Here is a 25653-nt window from a genome sequence, read left to right as displayed (position 1 = left end):
TAAGACGTGAAACATCTTCTAAGATAACCAGAATAGTCTATTGTGACTGATTTTGTTTCCCGAGACTGGTTCCTACCATCCATCTTACAGCAAATGTATTTCAAACCCAGATCCTCTTTGACTGCACATCTAAATTTTTTAAAGAAAAAGTTATTTTTATTGACTGAGAATTTTCCACGTTAACATTGTAATACCCCGATATTGGTGGCAAGACAATTTCCTCACCTAGTCTGCACCGCTACCTGCTGTTCAAAAATGTCATTACAATTGAAGCAACAATATCTATCTATCTATCTATCTATCTATCTATCTATCTATCTATCTATCTATCTATCTATCTATCTATCTATCTATCTATCTATCTATCTATCTATCTATCTATCTATCTATCTATCGATACGCACACATATATACACATATATACATATATATGTGTATATATGTATATGTGTATATACAATATACATATGGATATATATATATATATATATATATATATATATATATATATATATATATATATATATATATATATATATATACTACATACATATATAGCATATACGCATATACATACATACATACCTACATACATACATGCATATATATATATATATATATATATATATATATATATATATATATATATATATATATATATATATATATATATATATATATATATATATATATCTCCATCCATCCATTTTCTGAACCGCTTAGTCCCCACGGGGGTCGCGGGCGTGCTGGAGCCTATCCCAGCCGTCATCGGGCAGCAGGCGGGGAACACCCTGAACCGGTTGCCAGCCAATCGCAGGGCACACAGAGACAAACAACCATTCGCACTCGCAGTCACACCTAGGGACAATTTGGAGTGATCAATCGGCCTACCAAGCATGTTTTTGGGATGTGGGAGGAAACCGGAGTATACAAGATAAACGAGGTAGGGTCACCCGCTCATCAGTACATTTAAGTGAATATTGTCTTATTAGAAGATTAAATTATTGTTTTAAACATGTAAATAATACATTAATAGTATTATTAACATACAGAAAATGTTTTATAAATATTGAAAATATAAATATTATACGTGTGTGCGTGTAACATGTCAAGAAGTACTGGGCAGGCTAACGAGTTAGCGGAAAGATACGAATTTGCGATCGTGCTAACACACGAAAACAGACATCTAAAGGAATGTAAACCAACATTTGGAGCAATACTACACTGTCCTAAAGGATAGAGGTATGTGATCGTTCATTTCTCTTGTTAGGAGACCCACTTACATCGTCAATGACTGCCTGTACCACTGTAACATATATGTACACGAACGTGAAACAGGAAGTGGTATCGCCTGAAAACAGCCTTCAAAATAAAGCACCCTACCTCAAATCAAAGCACGACTGAATAACATAACATGGAAAATTCTTAACACATACTGTAAATGTTTTAGAACAGCTTTTATTATTATAACTTTTTTATAACAAGGTACAAGTGTACATACTGTAAATATGTTTTAGAACTCTTTTGTTATTATAAAAAATTTCTATAACAAGGTACAACACTGTAAATATGTTTTAGAACTCTTATTATTATAACAGGTTTTTTAATAAAAAGGTACAAGTGTACGCACTGCAATTGTGTGGGCACTCCCTGCCTTCTGCTGGCGTGTGGGCAACTTTCGTGCCAAAATTCTCCCAATTATAAGTTTTATTTAAAAAAAAAAAATTTAATTTGGAAAAAAAAAAAATCCGCGATGTAGTGAAATTGCAATAAACGAACCGCGATATAACAAGGGATTACTGTATATATATAAATACTTGAAGTACTTGTAAAAGTACCTGTAAGAGTAAAATCTATATTTAAGTTGTCACACATTTGGTGGAAACAATATCAATTCAACACTCATTTTCAATTTATTTTTTTCACAGCTCAAGGAGAGGAGCAAGATGTAATGGATGAAGCAAAGTAAATGATTCTATATTTTCTAAAGTGCTGGCCCTCAAAAGGGTTTCAGGTGAGTTCATTGTCTAATCCTAGTCTTGAAAGTAAAAACCCTGCCAGAGTTTGGTTTCAGCCACAAATCAACCAATAGGTAAACGAGCTAGTAGGAAAACATACTGCTGGTCAATATTCTGTGATATTAGTGTTTTTCCATCTACTAATTGAAGAGTCCATTTTTCACGTACAAACTCCGCCAGAAAATTCAACAGGAATTGTAGGCTGACTTAAACACGTGGCATCGCTTTGGAAGAGTTGATGATGAATGTGAGATGCAGAAAAATCCATGTACATGCAGTAATTTTTCCCAAATTTATGAAAGATTCATAAAAATAGATTTCAGCACCAGCAAGCAAGGAGCTGCAAGATGGCACCCAGAAAATCATGTGACCACTTACGGCAAATCCCGCATCTGGAGCAGTGTGATCTACCCTGTTAATCGCACCTTTAACCCTTGCTGGTATATCCAAAGTCAAATCATCCTATCATCATACAGATAAAAAGAAAACAAATCAAACGGCAATCTATGCAATTCCAGCAATCTTGTCTGTATCTGGGAGACGATTACGTAAAAATGTTATCTTTGAAAATGGTCAAGCAGGAGAATTCACTGTTCGCAATAAGGAAAAAATGACATTTGGTAAAAAAAGACTTGGGAATATTGAATTCTTCTTCATGTTGTTCTTGATTCCTTTCTGTTAATTAGTCCCTAAATAGTCCCCAGGAGTATTAAGTTATTTTCTTTTATCGCAATACAAAATTCTCAAAAAACAAATACAGGTAGCACCAAAATCCACGCTATATTATTCAGGATAAAAGCTCATTACATTGCCAGGCACTGTATTGTTCCACTGGAGGCTTCTCACACCTATGTTGACCAGTGTTCCTGGTAATTAACACACTAAAAGGCATGTGTTACGTTAAATACTACATAAGCAGACGAGAACTTGCCAAACTTTTTTGTATGTGCAAAACCGCTAGTTGCTAAGGAATGCCACTTTGACATTAGCAGTCACTCAGCAACATGTTTGCAAAAGCTAAAATCGTGTGACAACGAGCCAGTCCATTTGTTCCATAATTTCTGCTGACAGCATGGAGCATTGCTGCTTTGCTCAACAGCTCCACTAACTGTTCCAAGATGTGCAGTACATTTGAGTCAACTTAAGTCTCATCCTGTTACTTGATGCCTTTGAGCGTGTGGTAGATGTGTTTCGGTAAGATGACATAACCCTCGCTGAAAGCAGTCGGTGCGTCGCGCGGTGCCCGTCCAGTCTTGCAAGAGACCCTCAGGCTCTTGAGTTGCCTCTCCTGACGGCGACACTTTTGCTGTGTTGTTTTCAGCTTCTTCCTCAGTAGTTCCAGCTGCTCCTCCAACTGCTGGATGCGCTTCTTCTGCCGTGCAGAGTCCTCCGCTGTGTAGTTATGGTCGCAGGAGACCATCACTGTGTCACTGCGGATGTCAGGTGGACTCCTTACAGGCTCAGACTCCACCTCCTCCATGACACTGTCAGAGGTCAGAGGAAATGAGAGTGGGAAGTGGATCTCAGATGGGAAGGGATCCTCCAGACACTCTGACTGTCAGATAGAAAAAAGAAAATCTGGATTTTTGTCTTGGTGATGTAATACTTCACTTGTGAGCTCTGCAATTTCGAACACAACCTTAATTTGCTTCGATTCTTCTTTTGAACTTCACAATTTGTCCGGCCCAATTAATACTGCAGTCATTTGACAAGCTTTTGTTTGATCTTAAAGTCGGGGCAGGTGCCCAACGTGTACACATCAAAATGACAACACTTTAATTTAAACCTCAGGAAGACTTTTCCAGGTCAAGTATTTTATACGTGGTATGTTGCTCAGGCCTGCTCAAGTAGGTCCTTCAATCCCAAATATAAATTCAACTGAAAATCTCACTTGGGCCATGAACACTCCAGTTCTCTTCCTTCTTTGTCCAGGAAAGATACTTCCGACATTGTTGCTGGTTCATGAGTAGTAGTAGAAAGGAGGAATGCAAAAATAAAAGCCCAATTCCTTGATACAGTATGTCTACGCCTTTGGCCTAATGGATGGATGAATTTTGTTTCACAATCCTTGCAAGGCTAGTTGTTTTGCAACTTGCGCATCCTTTTTATCCACATTTTTTTCTTGCTTGCGCCTGGATATGGAACTCTGTCAACAGCCATCTTCATGAGCAATAACGTTTGCTAGCTTGCCTTTGTTGTGGTGTGTGTCTGTCAGTGACTTTCTTCTGGACACTTATCAAGTTAGCGGTGATTAATGATCAAGGAGGCTACTGAACCAGACTTAAGGACCACTTGAAGATTCAAAACGTTTAGAGTTAATTAGCTGATTAGAATGCCAAACCATTAGTTTATAGTATTGGAACTTTTTCACAATGTTGAAATTTTAGGAGATGGTGAATTCGAGTTTATTATCTGCAAGCCAACAATATTACATTAACTCATTCAATCATCTTTTTTGTCATTTGTCCTCACAAGGGTGGGCCTGCGAGAGCCGATGCCAGCAGCGGCAATCAAGGTACACCCTGAACTGGTTGCTAGCCAATCGCAGGGCACACAGATACGAACAACCATCCGCACTCGCACCAACAGGCAATTTGGAGTGGTCTATCGCCCTACCATGTATGTTCTTGGAATGTGGGAAGAAACCGGAGCACGAAGAGAACATGCAAACTCCAAGCAGGAAGGCCGGAATCAAACCCTGCACCTCAGAACTATGAGGCGGACATGCTAACCATGCCACAACAGTATAAAAAAATTAATATTTCAATAGGTTCACGCTTAAAGAATGAATTTCCCTTTTTGAATCTACTAAAATAAATAAACAAATAAATAAATAAAATACCATTGTTTCTTCATCTTAATGCTCATTTTAAATGCCTGGTACAACTAAAGGTGGACTTGTTTGGACCAATATCCATCCATCCATTTTCTGAACCGCTTAGTCCCCACGGGGGGTCGCGGGCGTGCTGGAGCCTATCCCAGCCGTCATCGGGCAGTAGGCGGGGGACACCCTGAACTGGTTGCCAGCCAATCGCAGGGCACACAGAGACAGACAACCAATCACACTCACACCTAGGGACAATTTGGAGTCTTCAATCGGCCTACCAAGCATGTTTTTGGAATGTGGGAGGAAACCGGAGTGCCCGGAGAAAACCCACGCGGGCCCGGGGAGAACATGCAAACTCCACACAGGGAGGGCCGGAGGTGGAATCGAACCCGCACCCTCCTAACTGTGAGGCGGACGTGCTACCCAGTCGCTGTTTGGACCAATATATCAATGAGAAAAAAAATAGCTCGTGAGAGTTAAGTTTTTCTTGATAATGACCCAAACTACCTCATAAGTACTTACATAAATATCTAAAATAGTGTTTTGTTTGTGTCAGTTAGTCCCTTTAAATAACCTTTAAATGTCACTCACCAAGTGTTAAAATGGACAAGAAATTGAAGGAAACATGGTGGTCTTAATTTTTTTTTTTTTTTTTGCTGCTGCTGTGTGTTTTTCATGACACCTTAGTGTACTGAAATGCACCTGCATATATAAATGAGAGAGAAGGGGGGAGGGACACTTCGAATTTTTCTAACCTGCTTTACCTTGATGTCAAGGTTAAAGTCAAAAAGTGAAGGCACGGCATTCTCCTTCAGCACGCGGTTGTTGCACTCTCTCTTGAAGCAGTCTTTAGTGAAGTGCTGTGAACAAATATTACTGTACTTGGTTGGCTTGAAATTGTTCCTCCTCATTGCTGCCACCCATTTACCACAGATGTCTGGACGTGCAAGAGGAAACCTGAATGAACAATGACAATTACAGAGAATTAGGTACAACTCAACTTTGCCTTCTTTACAAAATGCTAGGAGGGTAAAGTAGGGCAGAACGTCACGGTGCAATATTAAAGGGCGTTTCTAATATTTTGTGAGTAAAAATAAAATCAGCAAATGTTCATGTTCCGTTTGCTACTGCTTGACCTATAGGTATCAAATACATTTTAACTACCAACAATTTAGACATATTGTGCATCTCCACTAACGAAAAATTTATAACTTGATGTACTGGCTTAGTGTTGACAAAATAATTTAACTATTCTCAACCATTGTTCAGTGAGATCAGCAGTTACACTGTGGGGAATTATCCAATTATGCTTTGTTGATCCAAAAATGATTGGTTACGACAAATATAGTCTATAACTCTGGTCTGTCTTTACTAACCGTTGACAAATAAGACAATGACGACATTAATTTTAGTTAAGGGAGTTGGAGGTGTTGGCTAGAAATTACAGTATTGTATTTAATTGTAGTAACCATGAAGAGTGGATGTATGAAGTCGAACAACATCATGCAGGCAAGTTGCAAGAACGACATACAGTTTATGTATCTACACCCGCGTGAGACAAATAAGTGCATGATGTTAAATTCCATGTTTATTGTGAGAAAACGATGCCGTCTGTCATTATGTCCAGTAAGTAGTTCGCAAAGCTTTTCCATGATCTTGCCTGAATAGCTAATGCTAATGCACAGTTAAAGTAAACTCACTTGTGGAAGGAGATGTCTTTATCTTTGTGATAACGGTTTTTACAGCCGTAAGCTGAGCAAGTCTGAACCATAGCTGCTGTCCCAGCAACTCTTGACACTCGGACAGCGTACCCACGATTCACAAGACAGCGTTACAGTGCCAGTTTTTCTCCGCGAGCTTCAGTGCCACTAACAATGATGGCGGCCAGAACGTGATGACGTTGTAGTCACGTGAAAACGTTTCGGGAGTACGTGATTCTCCCACATCCAATGAATTGGTTTTAAACTCAGTCATACAAAAAAAAAAAAAAAAAAAAAACCTACTGGTACGTACAGTAAATAAAACACGGTAGTGACGTCACAAAAGGTACAAACAGCCAGCCCCCCCCCTTTTTAAATATTTGTTTAAACAGGCTTTACCGTTAGAATGGATTTTTTTTTAATTTGTTGATTGTACTGACTGTAAAATGTTGTGATTTTGAATTTTATATACAGACAAGACTGTATTTGAACTATTTGAAGCATTGTCCTCACTGTGAAAAGATGCATCAATAAAATTGACACCTTTTTCAGTCAAGAGATGGACTTGATATGAAACATGCAGATTTTCTTTTGAAATGCTTTATTTGATACTTTTGTTATGTGTGAAAATACGGTAAACACTACACTGTTTTGGTCATCAACCAAAATATTTATTAATCATGAAGCTGTTTTTAGAAAGCAGACTGGTTGTCAAAGTCATACAGACACCACCAGAAACACACTCAGAAAACATATACACAGCACTGATGGAACATGTGACATAATGAATAAGACACTCAAGGCCTCAAAATGTTATGACTGAAAAACATTGACGTTGCTTAAGAAACAATAACATTTAGTCCAGTTTATCTCAAATTAATATGGCAATGTGCAGATAAATCAAAACTTAAATTTTGTACTGGTTAAATTTTAAGAAGGTAAAAAAAACTTATTAATTAGATAAAGTATTGGTTATTGAGTTAAGCACACGAATACAATAGCACAAATGGTGGGAGGGAGGAATTGAGGCAACAATACAAAACACACCAAAAGCACCCGGTAATGATTCTATATAATAGATGTTTAAAACAAAACCAAATAAGCCAAAAGTGAAACCTTTTTAAATAAAAGGAAGCAAATACATTCAGTGGCTTTTTAAATCATGGATGTGTGTCTAATGTTCCGTAAGGTCCTACAAAGTACACATGGGACTGGAATTTTCTCAAATTTTCGACAAGATAATTCTCATTAATTCATTATCATCAAAACTACTTCAAGTATCTGTGATAAGTAATATAATTTGTTGGCCTCACAGTTCAAAGCATTTGTTGTTAAATAACTACCATTGTCAGAAAAATATATATTAAAAACAATAGATTCAATTCAGATTGATTCAAACAAATGAAAAGTATGTTGAAAAAAGATGCATCCTTTTAAGGACAAAAAAAAGCTTGAGTCAAATGTTAAGGTTTGATTTATATGCCTGTGGAAAAATACACATGTACATTGCAGGCCTAGTCTTTTTTTTCTTACACAGACTAAAGGAACAAAAGACAAACATTTTGTCCAAGTCGTGTATTGAAGTGTCTTCTAATACTGCAGGTTCAACGCTCATTCTCTCACACTCACACAACTGCAGAAAAGCTCTATGATTGATTTTTTTCTGTAACATGATCATGGGCAAATGATCTACAGTATAGTTATTTTCACACAGTTAAAGAACTCATTCTCTTTGTTCACACAAATGACTCATTTGGAGGTTAATAAAATGCAACACTGCAGAACATGTCTATCGGGTAGATCCTCAGAATCAGCGATGAGATCAGTTCCACTGGCAGCTGTTGATTCCATAATATGAATGCTGCTTTACAGGAATTTACCTTTCAGGCAAGCTTCATCTCTTAGGTCATAGAGACAGAAAACCTGGCAAACCTTAATGTGGCCTCCACTGCATTTAGAATACATTATAATTTAAGTGCCAGGATTAAACTAAATAAGGTTGATGTATATTCAAGGAGGTTATAATGAAGAATGGCACAATGTGAGGCAGTTAAGCTAAAGCATTTCCCAACCTGCATCTCATTACAAAAAGTTCAGATCTTCTTTGATTTACAATCTGAAGGAAAATAATTGAGATGTACTAAACATGAATTTTGCCAAATTCAAACGTTCGCAAAACTGAAATGCAATCTGACTGCAGTTCTGGGAATCTTGGGTGGTAAAAGCAGACACTATACAAAAAACTGTAGTTTCAGCACTAGCGGCTAAATGACAAAAAATGGTTTGCAAGAAAATGTTTATTTCACCCCAAATTAAAGTATGCAATTGATGATTTGCATAATAAGTTCACTTATAATTAATTTTAAATATCTTCAACAGATAATCTTTTTACTGTCATGGGAACAAGCACCCTTTTGAGTCTTTTGAATTAGGTCAAAGGAAGAGTTGTCCCAATAGAAATAAGATTGTTCTTATTTACAGAATCAATTAAATTTGGTGTCTTGATATTAACTAGTGAAAGATTTGAGAGAAGAAAAAAAAAAAAAAAAAAAAAAGAACACAAACCTCTCATGCCTGTACTTTCAGAGTGCGGTAGGCCTGATTTAAAAAGAAGCAACCCACCCATGCTCTTACAGTCCCATTTCAGAATCTACTGCTATTGCAGGATGAGCCGTGTCAGGTGTGCAAGGTTCCCCAAAACCTTTGTGCACTTCACTGGTCCTTATTACCAATGCCAGTTCCATTTCAAATCGAAAATAAAACTGCAATATTTCCACAATAAAATCCGATATCTGGTACCCTTCACCACATGGCTGAAGCTATTCCTTCACCGCCTCATCCTCTTCCTGCTCCTCTTCCTGCTCCTCTTTCTGCTCATCTTTTTGCTCCTCTTTTTCTTCCTTCTCTTCACCATCTTCACCTGAAACCTCAGCTTTGCCATTATTTTCATCTTCATCACCATGAGCCAGGTCATCCACTTCTTTTGATTCATCCTCAACCTGAAAAAACAAACAACAAACATATTACAGTGTTTCTTAGGGTTATTTGTCCTCACTAGTAAGACAATCCAAGTCAAGTCAGGTTTACAAATGTAAATGGAAACCAAGGACGTTCCACAAGTGTAATACCTGTTTCACGCGGTTCCTCCTCCGACTTGGAACGCGGGCCTTCATCCTACGCGACAGCGCCAGCAGCTTGTTGTGTCTCTGTCTCCTCTTCGCCTTCTCCTCCTCCTCTCTCCGCTTCTCATCGGCACGGTCCGAGTCCGAATCGTCCTGTCGCTGAACCCTGCACCTCTTCTTGGGCTGCACCACCCTCTTCGGCTGACTTGTAAACTCTTTCTTACCCCCATCATTGTCATCGTGGTCGTCGTCATCGTCATCATCCCGCTCCTTCGCAGTGCTTGAAGACGAGGATGTTTCGTCTCCTACCAGAAAAGAGCGCTTTCTGCGGGTCACGGAGCGGCTGTCGTCGCTGGATGTAGCTCCGGAATCACTCCTTTGCCACTCCTCCTGGTCACTGTCGTCCTCCGGGGAGCTATGGAAGTCGGACTGGGAACCGGACGACGAGGAGGAGGAGGAGAAAGAGCCCTCGTCACTGTCGTCCAGGATTGAGGCAGGAAGACCAATCTGCCTCTTCTTGGACAGGTCCGTTTTTGTTTTGCGCATCGAAGCGAACATTTTGCGCTTGTACAAGCTCTCCATGTTTGCACACGGGGCCGGAGACCAGTGACATTAAACAAAAAGACGAGGAGTACCGCAGAGTTCGAACAGGCTAACTATCACCCGCGCATCTAAATATAAGCCGATAGCTGTGCTGAAAATCACACTACATTGGAATTTTTTCAACATGCATAACAATTTGTCTTACGTTACTTGCAAAAAGCAGCTGTCATTTGGTATGATTTACAGCTGGATTAAGAGAGAGCGTCACATTCCCTTGCAGCTAGCACTGTTATTGTTATGGATCAGACTTCTTCTTCGCTGAGAAATATAGTGTTAGAGCGCCACCATGCGCAGGGTAGTCACAACACAGCAAAGATCCGTTCATTTGAGCGGAAACGACTCTTCATTATGAGATTAACAAAATCTGTTTCTGAAATTCCCTGCTTGATAATGATTTCAATATCATTGAAAATTGACAATCAATATCACTGACATTGTGTATCAGTGTGATACACACTGATTTTACTGTCCCATTGTTGTTTTTTGTTATTTGGTAAATTAATACCACTTGTGTTCAGTAACATCCTACTACTTTGAAATACACAATTAACAAAAACTTAAAAGATGGACCCAAAGTGCCCGTTGACATCTACAAATGAATTTAAGTGGAGCTTCTATCTGAACCTTTGAGTGTCCAACTGTTCAATGTTTCAGTTTTTTTCTCACAACTTGTTCTATTAACAAGGAGCTCAAAAGTAAAATTCACAACAGAGTTTTATCCAGGAAACCAGGAACACATTTCCAAAGAAGTCCACCTCTATGCCACACACACGCGCGCACACACACAATTTCAAGACAAGGGTACTCATCTTGAAAATCCATTTGGACTTTAATATTGTACTAATGTTGAACAGGTTTGAATCGCATCGTGAAACTACTAACACTGACTGCAATAATCTCTGTTAGGAAATTATTAATCTATTAAATCTATTCCACTTAATATATATTGTATAACCTGTGGCCTTGTGTAGTAGCCAAGATTTGAATCACGACTTCTGTGCAAGGAGCGTGCTTAGTTTGATCTTTCCATCCATAGAGGCTGTGAGGCAGGTACCGCAATCCAAAGCTGAGCACCAGTCAACTGTCACCACAGGTGCTTTGTGTCCACCCAGGGAGAGCAAACTTTCCAGGGCAGGTTCTCCATTAGTCAGCTGAACAAAAGTGAAGGGGTAATGAAACACCAAAGAGAAACATCAGTTTTCCAAATATCTGTTCAACAATCAAAAGCAAAGAAACAAATATTCAAAACAAAACAAAAGAAATATAATGTAAAATAGCGTTTGCATGTAAAAGTAGATGTCTACCTTGTAAATGATTCCTCCAGAGCTTGAACAAGTCAGCACATGTTGTCCTTCTGAGTCAAAGGTGAAGAGGCGACCTCGGGGAACCTGCACCTGAAAAAAGTTCATATATGTTTATTTGGGTTCTGAGCCATGAGAAAAGGTTGTTCTGTTGGCACAGGCAGCGCTGTCAAAATAGTGATGGACTTTGGAAGAACAAGAATCTAAACTTGAGGAAGCTTAGCTTGAAGTAGAAAAAGCGCTTGATATTAAGACCCCTTTAGCGGCTGCTTTAAAAGTGTTGAGTTTTTATGAAGGATCCAATACTTCACAAATGGATGACAAAAGTGTTGTGTCACGTGAGAATCATTCAAATGTGTAGAATGAGTCAAACAAACCTGGGGAAACTGTTCCAATTGTAATCCAAAATAAAGTCACCAAAACTCAGAAAAATGCAAGTCCTAAAGAGCGACAAAGAGACTCCATACACAGTTGTTCGGGTAAAACAAAGGGATCATAGACTCTTTATGATGACATTTGACCATGGTGAGGAGAGTCAAACCGAGAGCAGCAAGGACCACCTCTATAGTACTTCATGGAGCAATACAAATGCGGACAGGCCAGAGAATTAATCAGGAGTTGTCTACAATGAAAACTGACCAAGGATACCGTAAGTCAAAAAAAGCTTTTGGTGTGACATTTTAAAAATTCTTACACTATCGCTGTGGTATACCTCAGTCAGGCTGGTCTTAAATCTAGGTAACTACTTGCAGCATTGAAATGGCTGACAGAATACATGGAGGAGTTGGACAATGTTGATAATGTGTGAGCTAGTCGGACTAACCTTCCCTACACATTGAAAAAGAAAAGTGGAGAACTGTTGCCATTAATATTCGGGAGAAATAAGCGTGAAGACTTTAAACTTGTTAAAGTTCTTAGGACAGGGTAAGATTGCGCTACATCGTCAGTTTGGTGACGAAACTAAAGCTCAATGTCGAGGGACAACCCCAAGCCATTAGTAATCCTCAGGTCAAAAGGAAACAAGGGCATATGAGCAAATTCTGTCAGGAGAACTTGGAAGTGCCAAATTTACACAAGGTTACACTTGTGGAAGAATCATTTGGATGGTAAAAGGCAGCCTTTCAAGTGTATGAAACTAATTTACATGAAAAACTGCAAAAAACTGTACAAAAACCAGACTTTTGTCCTACCCCTCCTCCTCCTTTTTTTCCTTTCCTCTTTTTAAAAATTGCATACCTGTTTATATCCGCTGAACCCGGCCAGGACAAATGGCCCAGTGGCCTCCTGAGGTAAAACTTGCTCTGACTGCTTTACTCCACACCGATGGATGTTCCACTGGATGAACTGAAGATACAAAAGTAACCCATATCACTTAGTTCATAAACAGAACTAATTTCTTAAAAAAAAAAAGTTGTAAACAAGAGTTGTACCTTGCCATCTTCTCCGACGCTAAAGACGGTGTTTTCATCGTAGCTGAACTCAACACTGTAAACCTCCCCATCATGTGCTCTCCAGCTCATAGCGCTCTCATACTGCTGCATGTCTACAGGGAAAAGAAGAGAATTCCCAAAATAACATTCCAAATAAAAAACCTTAAACAGTACTAAGGCTAAAAAAAAAAAAAAAAAAAAAATTTGAAAAGTGACGGACTCTTGGCGCATGTCAAATCTTAGTTGCATAATGCTAAAGTTTAACCCACAAGCTAGCAAAAAAAAAAAAAAAAAAGGATAAAGGTCTGATGATGAGACTACACAAGCGCCTAAGAGCCTATAACCAAAAATTAAAAGGTGCATTTCACATTCAATAGCAGGAAATTTACTTGAAATATGCATATATGCTAATCGGCAATTCATGGAGTTTATTTTTGTTCTGTGGCGCTTTGTTGGCACACAAATAAATATGGGCAAATATAATTATACATATAAAGATGGTTTCAAGTCTTAGACCCCAGTTTTTTTTTGTCGCTCGTATCATTCAAGCCCTTTATATTTGTTCGGTGGTATCTGTTGCATGTTTAAATGTTACCACAGTGACACTTTATATTTGTTCGGTGGTGTCTGTTGTGTTACCATAGTGACCACATTAAAGCATTCTTGTTACGTGCTGCTCGTAAAGGTATGCATAAAATGCATGGTGGACCTGCCCACTCGAAAGGTATGGGTTTGTATGAATCAATCCGCGGCAGAAAAGAAAATTGGGAACCACTGGCCTACTAATTAAACAGGCCCAATTTGGTGTCTTGCAGTATATGAACTGCTCGGCTATTCTGATAAAAATCTGAGAATGTAATCATTTTCTCATAAGATTACAAATTTTACATTTTACAGTGCTAATCAACAAAATGTGCAATTTAAAACAAATACTAACCAAAGAGTCTGATGACTCCATCTGCAGCTCCGGTTACCAACAAATTTCCATTGTGGTTGAAGGCTGTACAGTTAATGGCTACTGGATCAGGTTCTAAAGAGAACTGGAGCTAAGCAAAAGACAGCAGTGATTATGCCAAAAGCAACAGAAAACAAATTCTCAAATACTCACGCGCACGCATGTTGTGCGTGAGTATTTGAGAATTACAAATAGACTTTACAAATGGTTAACAGCAACTTTGCAATATCCTTTGGAGGTGAGTGTGCCTTTTAATGAAACACTAATTTTTTTTAACCAATAAAACTCAAGTCATACAACTCATAAGAATCCAGTACTGGGGCAAAATAAGATGGGAGTTTGTATTTTAGGTTTTTTGTAGTTCCCCTTTATGCATTTTTTAATTGTGACAAAGACTGAGACAAGGATCATTATCATTGAATATCTTTGCACTGACAACTACTGTATCAAAAAATAAACAGTCAAATAACCTCTTGGTAAAGATTGTGTTCGAGTTTAACTCGTACCTGTTGTTTCACTGTCTTGGTGTCCCAAAGCAATAACTGTCCGGACACCTGCATGGGGAGACGATGAGCAGGCTCAGTAAGTCCACTCCTGTTGACAGCCGCAGCTGAACAAACAAAGGATGAACCACTGGGACTGCAGGCCAATGACAAGATACTGCAAGGAATTTAAGAAAAGTTAATGCAAAGAATGTGTACTTTGGAAAAACAGGTAACATTGTACAGTGTTCCATAGGGCATCCTCCAATTAAAACCCATAAAAATGTATTTCTTCATATACAAAGTACACCGACCGGCTAACTGTATGGCCACTTGGTAGATATATATAAAAAAAAAAGCAAAATCCAGCATTCGTGAAGAGTTCAGTTTTGATTGACATTGTCAAACCATTAATGCAGGGGTGTCAAACTCATTTTTTTCGCGGGCTGCATTGTAGTCATAGCTTCTTTCGGAGGGCCAATATGACTGTCAACCCAAATAAATGTATGAGCACCTCATAGTATATACAGTAAAAGCCACAAAACAAACTGACAAATAACTCATTTTCAAATCTGACGAGTAAAAACTGGTCAAATATATTAAAAAAAAAGATATTATTAAAAGTGAAGACAATTTGCAATTCTAGTAATGACACACGAATTTGATGCACAATTTGTCTTCGCGGGCCGCATCTGGCCCCCGGGCCTTGAGTTTGACACCTGTGCATTAATGTATAAAACAAAAAAGCTTTGTCACTGTCCATTGACCAAACTATAATTGTCCAATGGCAAAAAGATACAAAGGTTTACCGTGGATGAGTTTCATCAATGTTCATCTCATATAGATTCTTCTTAGCTTCTGTATCATAGAGCCGTACTGTTCCAACACCACTACCTAGTAACAACTAAACACACGCACACACGCACGCACGCGCACATACACGCACATACACGCACATACACACACACACACACACACAATTGGTTATTTTATTGAATCTTTTATAGACTGAGATAATCATCAATGAGAGAGTGAAGGTTTTTCACATTTTGTAATATTTGTAGTTAGATGCATGTTAACGTAATGTGTCTGTGCATACCAGTCTGTCAGGTTTTGTTGCCCACTCAAGGGACAGCAGAGGAGACTTGGACATGATGGTGGCTTTGGTCTGCATGATGGGATTGAACGACCACACCTGAAGTGTACAGCGCGTGTGAAAGGTTTGTCATCAATTCAACAATTTGTATCCATTACAGTAATCCCTCACTACATTGCGGTTCGATTATCGTGGCTTCAGTACACCGTGGATTCTTTTCCAAGCAGAAGGCAGTTAGTGTCCACACAATTGCAGTACAGTGGAGCCTCGGTTTTCGAACGTCCCGGTTCTCGAACAAATCGGTATTCGAACAAAAAATTCGAGATTTTTTTGCTTCGGATGTCGGACGAAATTCGGTTGTCAAACCTCGCGAGATGAGCCGAGAGGACCCGCATGCCAACTGACTCCGTTCGTTATTACAAATTGCATCAACTCTAATCATGCCTCCAAAGGAAGCAAGTGGGAGCAGTAAAGCCATCCTAAAACACAGACACTCCTAAAGCAATGCGACACTGAGCGCCCGGCGCGCTGTGGGTGCGTGATCGGACCAAATTAAGCTCCCTGCGCACTGAGGTGCACTTAAATTTTGGAAAGTACATTAGGACTTTAAAAATATTTTCTAAATTTCAGCGACGGCTCTGTCACAGTAATGCGACCAGCGCGGTGCAGTTGCACGTTCGGCGGTGCGCTGCAGTTGCGCGATTGGACAAAAAATGTACAAATGAAAAAATGCTTAAAAAAGCCTTCTTTTTTTGGCTTGCAACGGATTAATTTTTCCCCATTATTTGTAATGGGAAAATATGATTCGGAATTCGAACGATTCACTTCTCGAACAGCCTTCTGGAACGGATTGTGTTCGAAAACCGAGGGTCCACTGTACGTACATTTGTATAATAAGAGTTCTTAAAAACATTTACGAGTATTGTACCTTGTAAAAAAAATGTTATAAGAATAATAAGAGTTCTAAAAACATATTTATAGTATGTACACTTGTACCTTGTTATAAAAAAGTTGTTATAATAATAAGAGTTCTAAAAAAAATATTTACAGTATGTATACTTTAGCTACATATACATACGTATGTCACACGCACGCACACGTATCATATTTACCGTAATTTTCGGACTATAAATTGCGGGGGTTTTTTTTTCATAGTTTGGGTGGGGGGGGGGGGCGATTTATAATGAGGAGCGACTTATATGTCAATTTTTTCAAAAATTTCCCTCCCCCAAAAAAGTGAAACCGTGATAAACAAACCGTGATGTAGCAAGGGATTACTGTAATTTGAATTTCAAGTGACGTCAGCAGCACAGCGCGACGTGGCGCGGCGGTTGTTTACAAAAAGGACAAAGATTGATCACGGGATGACAAAGATGACGAAGGGCCCCACGTACTACCGGAGCGGCTTTGTTTCCAAGTGACACGGAGGACGACGAGTTTGAAGGATTTAAGGATTTGGAGTGACACAGAAGGTTTGAAAAACTATTATGGCTTTTACGCACGCCCGGTCCTACTCTACGGAGCTCTCTTTCACCTCCGTGGATAGAAGTCGGGGGCCGGCGCTCGGCCAGGTGGCTGTCCGAGGACGGTGGATGGCGCTCGGTCATGGCTTTTACGCACGCCCGGTCCTATTCTATGGATCTCTCTTCCACCTCCGTGGCCGGAAGTCCACGCCGCCACATGCCAGGAAGTTTGTTTCGTTAAATAAAGAGCCGTTTACCAAACCCACGTCTTTCTTGTACTTTGTTAACACTACAATATAGTTAGTTATATACTAGATCTGTGGAATAACGACGAGGCTGACGTCAGGGTTGTTGACGAAGGACGAGGAATTTGATCGATGGATTTAATGATTTAGAGTGCACAGACGGTTTGATATTATTGCTGATATAATAGTTATTTGATATCTAATTTATATATCGTTATATGGGCCTTATTGATACACAATGTATATATGTTGAAAAAAGGGCGACACTACCTCGAGCATTTTCACATATCCCGGGTGGTCTTGGAACCAATCATCCGTGATAAACGAGGGATTACTGTATTTGATATGCACTGAAGATGAATGACTCATATTTACCTTAATAACGCCATCGATATCCAAACTGGCAACTCTGCGACCAGAGCAATCAACCCTAAACAAAAGAAGAGATAAAACAAAGAATAGCTTTAAATCACCCATTTTAAATGTACAATAGTATAAAATTCTGACAAATATGTTTGTTTAGGAAAGGGTCTGAAGTGTTACTGCGACGGAAGGCAAAGTTGTCAAGGAAATGAGAAGACCTGCTCCAGTGATAATCATTATGTGCCAGCGCCACCTTTTGATAGCATCAGTGAGTAGTTCCTTCCCCTTACGAACAGCTTTTCATCTTCCAGAGATTACAAGGACTTTATGAGTAGAACTTTACTAATACATCTCTTTTATTCTCTCCATAAAGTGTATTGTTTTCTCCAAAAATATATTTTTCTTTGGTTGAAAATGTAATGTGTTTCTCTCTTAAGTTTTTTCGTACAGTTACACGTTTGTCAAAAAAATAAAACTTTTCATATTTACATTTGTCTTGTAAAAGGATGTTAATGTCAAACTCAGAAGATTTGACCATTTTCACAAGATAAGTTTTTTTTTTTATTGTATTTTATCTCAAAATATGATTTTATTGACAAAAAACAAATGTCACTATATATGTTCACAATAGTCTTTTTTGTCGCTCCCCCTGAAATAAATGTGTGTATTTTTTGCCCACAGCTCCAGACTACATGAAAGGTTGCGCATTGGGTGGGAATGTCTAATGAGAAGATCTGCCAAAATGTCTCAAGTCATCTGCCTTTTTGGTTTGAAGCACAAGCGTTTCGGGGAGGGGCGTAAAAGGTTACTTCACATCCCTGATAGACTACGCCGCTTTCTCTTATCAGGTCAACATGGACATGCCAATGAATGCATCATTGATTAATGTCTGGTTTTCTGGTCTCACAAGTACTGAAAAGTGTTTCCCGTGTGTTTCAAGTTTTTATAGATTTTTTTAATCGATTTTTTAATTTTTTATTTAATGTCCTTAATTGTACAAGCCAACCTTCACATCTCTCAGAACTCCCTTTACAGGATGAACCCTCACAAGCAATCGGATCCTCCAGCAATGGACTTTTAATAATTCCAAAAGAGGACTTTTTTTTTTTTTTTACAAAAAGTGTTATGTCAAAGATTGTACAATAAATACATACATACATACATACATACATACATACATACAACAACTGAGACTTAAAGAAAGCTACTGTTGTGAGAATGAAAAGTTGGGTTGTCAAAATTCCTTTGGTGTGTTTTGCTAAATGTGTACCTGCAGTGCATGATGGAGGAATGATGTTCTCCATATTCCTCCTGGCTGAGTTTGATAAATGGCTGCTCTACAGATACTCCAACACCTTCTAGTGCTCTTCCTCCGCTTCTGCTTGAGGAGACAGGAGCATCGCCAGATGTCTCATTAAGAGGCTCCACCTGTCCTACCTCCCCCTTTTTCTCTTGAAACTGAAGAGAAATGTAAAGACAGTGTAAACTGATTGCTCTGTGATTACCATGTACATTAACTGAAACATAGTTTTTTACTTAAGTGTAATGTTTTTACTATAGGGAGAATTTTAAATTTGCATGTGTAACTTTCAAGTACCTGTGATAATGATTTTGAAAAAAGCTCCTTCCGCTCTTTTTCATGAGTTTGGATTTTTTTATGCCGTGAATGTGTTGGCTGGTTTGTCTGCTGGCTTGAATGTTGGGATTGAAAACTTGATGGTTCACTGATTGATGGTTGACTGGATGCTTGTTTCGCTTCTTTCACTTGGACTGCATCCCTAGATTTTGAAGACTAAAAAAAGGTACAGATATAGACATGACATTCTGGAATTCAATTCTGTAAAATTATGTCAGTTGTGTTCAAAGTATTTGGCACTTTCACCTGACTTGTTGGTTGGTCCTTTCTACCGACTGCTGCCTGGCTTGGTGAAGATACCAAAGTTACCTGCTGCGTTTTCCCTCCAGGGGTGCGCCGACCTTGTGGTAGGAATGTTGAGAAGAAGTTCCTGGATGGTGTGGTGGTAACACTGACAGCCCGCTGGCTTGACACTAAGTCACTGAGAGCAGAAGAATAGGTCACCATTTGGGTATTGAGGGAAAAAAAAATACAATTAGGGCAGGAACTTCCTACATTTTACAGACATGTGCGTGTGTATATCATTAAATGAAATTATAATACAAATCCAAATGGTTGTTTTTGTTAAATTATTGGAACTTGACGGAGGTCTGTGCTCTTTCTAGCTTTTGTTTGAGAATTTGTATTGAAATTTGGGTTGACTGATCCTAACAGGTTTTTGTGCAAATCTGCAGACGCGCTGAACTGTCAGCAAAGCTGCCTTAATGTTTTGACTGCTCTTCTCAAAAGCATTGGAAGCCTGAATTTCTTTGTGTTGCTTTGGGGTACACTTCCAAATGCTGTTTTTGTGTAAAGCAGGTCCTACAAAGCCATTCATACATTTTAGGAATGTATAAAAAGTTCCAACAGTTAAAAAATGCTGTTTTTGTTTTTTATAAAGCAGGTCCTTCTACGAAGCCATTCATTCATTTTAAGAATGGGTGGTTTGAAATTTTTAAAATTTAAAACAGTTAATTTTGTGTCAGAACATTGGGAGTTCCCAAGCACACTCACTAGACATTGACAGTTTAGCATGGTTTTAAAGAGAAAGTCAACCCAAAAATGGTCTTTGTAATATGTTCTATGAAGCCCAATTTGTTGAAACACAGTATTCTGTTTAATAACTATTCCACAAACGAATCACCTGTTTTTATTTATCTCAGAAGGTGCCCATTTTGCCACTTGCTGTCGACTAAAAATGACATCGGTTATCAGTCTCTGGCCACAACCAATCACGGTTCACCAATTTTCTGAAGCTGAGCCGTCATTGGTTGTGACTTGGAGTCTCACAACTGTGATGTCATTTTCACTTGACAGCAGGTGTCAAAATGGCCACCGCCTTATATGGATAAAAAAAACAAGTGGATTTTACCACTTGACTCATAATCCACAAACTCAATTTTAATCAGAATGCTGTGTTTAGTGATGTCATTTTCACTTGACAGCAGGTGTCAAAATGGCCACCGCCTTATATGGATAAAAAAAACAAGTGGATTTTACCACTTGACTCATAATCCACAAACTCAATTTTAATCAGAATGCTGTGTTTAGACTAGTGGGGGCATACAACATACCATTTTAAAGAAAATATTTGGGTTGACAGTCAACCTCTTTGAAGTTAACTGCCTCCAATTCATTTTTTTCCCTTCACAGCAACCAATTATGCACAGAAAAAAGGAAGGAAAAACTATAAAAATTGATGTCTTTTGCTCTGTGCAAAAGTGGAAAATGGAAAAAATGTTTTCATTTTTATTTACCCAAATATTAAAAATATACGTATATAAATTCAAACCTGTAATTTTAATACCGTGATACTTTTGCTCACGATTATCATACCGTTAGAATCTACTATCAGCCTGTGCCTAATCAGGTTTTTTTTGAGAATTGTTTTTATAATTCACTCAAAAAGATATATGCAGATATACTGAAATTTTATCAGTTACTTTGGTGATCCATAATGATCTTGTTCTTAAAGAATTTACTGACCAAAAAAAAAAAAAAAAAACAATAATTCATTAGAACTGTTTATTTTGCAACATCAACCTCATCACAGCACAGTGTAAACACAGCATGTGACTCTTATTGGTAATTTAACTTAGTAAATAACTTAGGTGATTAAAACATTAAAAGTATTTCTGGTATAAACAGAAAATAATGCCGTTTGCATGCTGCTGTAAAGTGCGTGACAATTATTATGAAACTGATTCAGAGGTATACGACTTTCTTAAGAAAATCCTCGTACAAAAAGACAAACTTCACTCCACATGTTTTTCTGGAGCGAATAGTGTTAATACAGATTTGGTACCGCTGATGATTTGCAAATCCTACAAAGTTGCCCTCACAAATCAATCACTTCAACTAAATTACATTTAACAACATCATACATCTAATCTATTGTTAAACAAACTACTCATAAAAACATCATAAAGTGACTCTTAAGTAAGTATTTGTTAAAACTACTCACAGTTGAAATGCATGTTTGGTTGTAAAGAGCAAAACATTAACGATAAGCATTTATGTAAATGATGGCTGCCATTTCTCTATTTCAGGACTTTAATAAACCTAACATTCACTCAAATATTTACGACTTAAATGCATATTTATTATCCAAATTAGGTTGTCTCATGCAAATTAAAACATGTTAGAACAACGTAAGATGAAAAATGGCAGCCAGTTTTGGAGTCATAAATAAAAATAAAAAAAAAAACAGTGATGTTTGTGCCTCACAGCTCAGTATCTCCCAGTCGGTCCATGTTCTGGACATACAGCGGAAGTTTATGATGGACCACCTCGTCTCCATCCCTCTGGTCTCGACTTTCTGTTTGCAAGGCAAAGACCTAGAAAAGATTAAGTAAGATGGTAAGAATTTTTTAAACCTGATTTCTGACTAATATTACTTGATACTGTACATGTTCTGTCACATAAAATGCTCTCCCTTCTATTATCGTATTTTCCGCACTATAAGGCACACCGGATTATAAGGCGCACCTTCAAGAAATGGCCCATTATAAAACTATGGCCATATATAAGGCTCACCGGATTATAAGGCGCACCTTCAATGAATGGCCCATATTAAAACTTTGTCCATATATAAGATATATACATTTGGCCCGCGGGCCGGACTTTGGATACGCCTGTTGTAGTGGCTCATTATTGGTCCATATATAAGTGGCACCTGATTATAAGGCACACTGTCGGCTTTTGAGAAAATTGGAGGTTTTTAGGTGCGCCTTATAGTGCGGAAAATACGGTACAAAATTAGCTTTCTTTGGTGACTACTGAAAAACATGAACACATTCAGCCAGGCCCACATTCTTACCAGATGTCGAAGCTGCTCATTCTCCTCAGAGAGACTTGTTGTCTTCTGGACCTCTGCATCAAAACTCAGCAACACTGGTTGGGGTGAACCCCAGTTAAGGACTTAAAAAAAACTATATAAAAAGTTTAAAGTACTCAATCACAAAGAATGCCTTGTGATTGTGAGTCATAGACATGCTGGTCAACAATACTGCTAGTAAGAACACCATGCTTCCTGATTTCATACAATTATACAGATTATTTGCATTATCACCAAGGGCAGTTGATGTACATGTCTGTGCTACTTCACACGAGCTAACTTTCTCTTTGGAAGTTTTATAATTAATATTCTGCTATTGTTAACAGTTAAAAGCAAATCACTACTGTCAGGGAAAGGCTGGATTTGACTGAAGGATATGCATACACTGGAAGAGCACAGAAAGGAAGTTGTGCAGTGAAACCAGGAAGGTGTCCGACCACTGGCGGGAGAAATATGGAGCGAACGCTGGGTTCTGTTCAGGCGCAGGAATAAACGGCAAGATGAACCAATCACGCCACTCAGGTTGACCCTGCAGCTCCATAGCCTGCTTCTGGAAAAACTCCTGAGTCTTCTCCAAGTTTCCTTTCTGGCAGGTTAAAAGAACAGAGAAACTTGTTACTCCGAGACTTTTACCTACAGTCGAAATGTAATTTTGCGTTTGTGTTACCTGGATGGTGTTGATGACATAGTATCTATACAGACTTGCTCTTAGTTTATTCACAGTGGATCGGTAAACATCCTCCAGCCTGCAGAAAAGGCGTCGGTCTAAGTAGAGCCAGTAGTCCTTCAGGCCAGACAGTTCAAAACTGTGGATAAACTGAAGCAGCTGATCAATGATCTTGTCCACCTGAAGGAAGTGATTTTATTTGTAAAACACACCCCAAAAAAAATCACTCTTCCTTTTCTTATGCTAAATAACAATACTGATCAACAACAAATTATAATCAGAGATGGCTTTATGTGCCCCTTAATGCATTTTTATGTTGATTTTTAAACGAATATTTTCTTTTTTTGTACCACATCAGGTTTTTATGATATATTTGGGTTTTTGACCTATAAAAGATGCGCTATACCAATTTTACCATACGTTGTAATTTTTAGCTATGATATTTCAGCCAAAAAAATCCACCTGTTTTTGAACCTAACCTTGATTCATAAATATGACAAAATATATTAAGATATATTTTACATTATTGTCATTTATATTATTATGAAAGTGATATGCTAGGCCTAGGGAACAAACTGGGCCAGAATCCTCTTGAAAAATTCTCTGATAAAAACATTTTGTAAAAATTTGTTGATAGGCATAATGACAACAACAATAATAATGTAGTAAGGACAGATTACTGCTGCAAATTGTGCTTCTGGACAAAATGAATAACTAAATAAACATTCAGATCATCATTTTCATGGTATATGGTGGTATACAAGTTTCACTGTTGTAATTTAGATTGTGTGGCTGGCAGTGAAACCTTGGTTGTAATCAGGACGGGACTAGATAAGCAAAATTGCTTCCCCTGCTTCCCTTTACGACAAGTCAAACAAATGTAAAATGAATCTGTAATAAGTGTGTATTTTATGTACTTGCCAAAATAAAAATAAAAAAATTAAAAAATCTAATCATTGTATTAGATCAATCATACCCTGAAGCCTTTCTCCTTGTCAGCTTTTATCTCGGTGTCCAGGTGTTTCAGAGTGTTGGTGAAGCCACGATATATCAAATATTCCCTCACATGTTCATCTGTTCTCTCCACCGCAGAACCCATGATGATCTCCCACCTTAAATGAAGTACCAAATAAATAAATAAATGCATTTGTTTCTTTACTGCCAAGCATCACAAGTAAATTGACTCTATTCCAGGTGAGGCTTGAATTGATCACCAGACAATCGCATGCCACTAATATTCTGAATCTGACCAGTCTTTAATTGACCTAAGATTAAGTTCTTTTTAACGTGGAAGGAAGCCAAAGTAGCAAACGCCACACAGATATTCCATAACATTTTTTAACATGAAAAAATAGATCCTTGTTCAGTGAGCAAGAAAAGGTGAGAATTGAGGCGAGACACCATGACAACACACCTGCTCACAACCTACACATTATACAACAATACCCGGACGTGTCTTTGTGATTTTTCCCCCGCCTAATTTCTAAGATGAAGGGAGTCATCAAGGACACCAGTTTTGAAAAAGGTGTTGCGATACAGACCTCCAGAGGATCACAGCCAAAAACATGACTGTGTGTGAAGCTGAAGCTGTCCGCTTTGCTTCATTATTCATAGCGTTAATACACTTGAAAAATCAATTGCAAATATCAATAATACTTGCAGAGTAAATGCCTAGAAAACGAGACTTTCGGCTTTTCCCTGCCAGTATCGCCAGAGTCACTAGCACGACTTGGTTGGCACAGAATTTATTTATGTACTATCCATCCACATAAAAAATAACCCAATACCAAAGTTGACATGATCATGATGTGAATCGGAACACAAGCATATCTTAACTCAACAGCGTTAAGTGTTGTTTTGGTTGTTTTAGCAATACAGTGTTGCTTACATTCTGAAAGGAAGAATACCGATCGAGATGCTCATATTCACATTTAGTTTAGTGCAACAGTTGTACGCCGAACTGCGTATGCCTTTTGAATAATCCCAAAAGACATACGCCAGTTGCAAAACATCTACGTACCTTATTGCAGGAACCAGACTTTCGCAAATTCAACAAAATCTCAAGTAGTTCCTCTGGACTGGAGCAACGCATGCCAGTGTGTAATCAATGGTTGAAAGACGTAAAACCGGAATGAAAGGTTTAAGTACAATTAACTCTAAGAATATATGACGTCTTTAATTCACATAGTATACATTTATACTCCGTATATTTATCGCATCGACGGAGCAAACTCTTCCTGTTTTTGTCTCCCGACAGTCATGTGACGATGAGCCATGACGTCACACGAGTGGTTAAATCAAGGCTGCCCTCTGGCGGTAGAATTATCAAACCATTTCACCACACAAAATATGAAATACGCAATTCGTTTTAAAAAATGTGGTGTATCTGCGACAACTTATGCAATTACTGGTAGCTGGGAAAAGAGGGA

The 25653-nt window shown here is 38.4% G+C and overlaps 3 protein-coding genes and 2 long non-coding RNA genes across 8 annotated transcripts; 2 read left to right on the top strand and 3 right to left on the bottom strand.

Annotated features, from left to right (window-relative positions):
- The first annotated feature begins 717 nt into the window (after positions 1-717).
- LOC125979238 (uncharacterized) lies at positions 718-4862 on the top strand. Its single transcript, XR_007485262.2, has 3 exons — positions 718-943; positions 1929-2014; positions 4494-4862. It is a non-coding gene; the product is annotated as an uncharacterized lncRNA (long non-coding RNA).
- On the bottom strand, positions 1891-6759 carry thap1 (THAP domain containing, apoptosis associated protein 1). 2 transcript variants are annotated; one of them, XM_049737237.2, is made up of 3 exons: positions 6546-6759; positions 5601-5802; positions 1891-3573 (listed from the first exon to the last, which is right to left on the bottom strand). In XM_049737237.2, the coding sequence occupies exons 1-3, from the start codon at positions 6614-6616 to the stop codon at positions 3175-3177; spliced, it is 672 nt and encodes a 223-aa protein (XP_049593194.1). In that variant the 5' UTR covers positions 6617-6759; the 3' UTR covers positions 1891-3174. The 2 variants fall into 2 exon arrangements, with proteins under 2 accessions (XP_049593194.1, XP_049593195.1); XM_049737238.1 differs by having other exon boundaries at positions 5610-5802; positions 6546-6757.
- Positions 6760-7194: 435 nt separating this feature from the next.
- On the bottom strand, positions 7195-10513 carry ccdc82 (coiled-coil domain containing 82). The gene is made up of 2 exons (XM_049737236.1): positions 9674-10513; positions 7195-9544 (listed from the first exon to the last, which is right to left on the bottom strand). Exons 1-2 carry the CDS (start codon positions 10247-10249, stop codon positions 9365-9367), a joined length of 756 nt encoding a protein of 251 aa, XP_049593193.1. The 5' UTR covers positions 10250-10513; the 3' UTR covers positions 7195-9364.
- A 562-nt stretch (positions 10514-11075) lies between these two features.
- Positions 11076-25508, bottom strand: wdr91 (WD repeat domain 91). Its single transcript, XM_049737196.2, has 18 exons — positions 25245-25508; positions 24201-24336; positions 23225-23404; positions 22937-23143; positions 22540-22623; positions 21948-22057; positions 19488-19662; positions 19203-19397; positions 18876-19063; positions 17618-17672; positions 15538-15633; positions 15248-15342; positions 14463-14616; positions 13939-14047; positions 13002-13114; positions 12808-12915; positions 11575-11664; positions 11076-11421 (listed from the first exon to the last, which is right to left on the bottom strand). The coding sequence occupies exons 2-18, from the start codon at positions 24321-24323 to the stop codon at positions 11257-11259; spliced, it is 2247 nt and encodes a 748-aa protein (XP_049593153.1). The 5' UTR covers positions 24324-24336; positions 25245-25508; the 3' UTR covers positions 11076-11256.
- On the top strand, positions 11664-19241 carry LOC125979234 (uncharacterized). Of its 3 annotated transcripts, XR_007485257.1 has the most exons (5): positions 11664-12220; positions 14493-14670; positions 15541-17006; positions 17766-17873; positions 18287-19241. It is a non-coding gene; the product is annotated as an uncharacterized lncRNA (long non-coding RNA). The 3 variants fall into 3 exon arrangements; XR_007485258.1 differs by lacking the exons at positions 17766-17873; positions 18287-19241 and adding an exon at positions 17081-17258; XR_007485256.1 differs by lacking the exons at positions 17766-17873; positions 18287-19241 and having other exon boundaries at positions 15541-17258.
- Positions 25509-25653: the final 145 nt, after the last annotated feature.

The sequence above is a fragment of the Syngnathus scovelli genome, chromosome 13 (assembly GCF_024217435.2).
Source record: "Syngnathus scovelli strain Florida chromosome 13, RoL_Ssco_1.2, whole genome shotgun sequence".
NCBI lineage: Eukaryota > Metazoa > Chordata > Actinopteri > Syngnathiformes > Syngnathidae > Syngnathus > Syngnathus scovelli.
The sequence above is the reverse complement of the archived record's forward strand: the minus strand, read 5'-3'. Positions and strand labels throughout refer to the sequence as shown.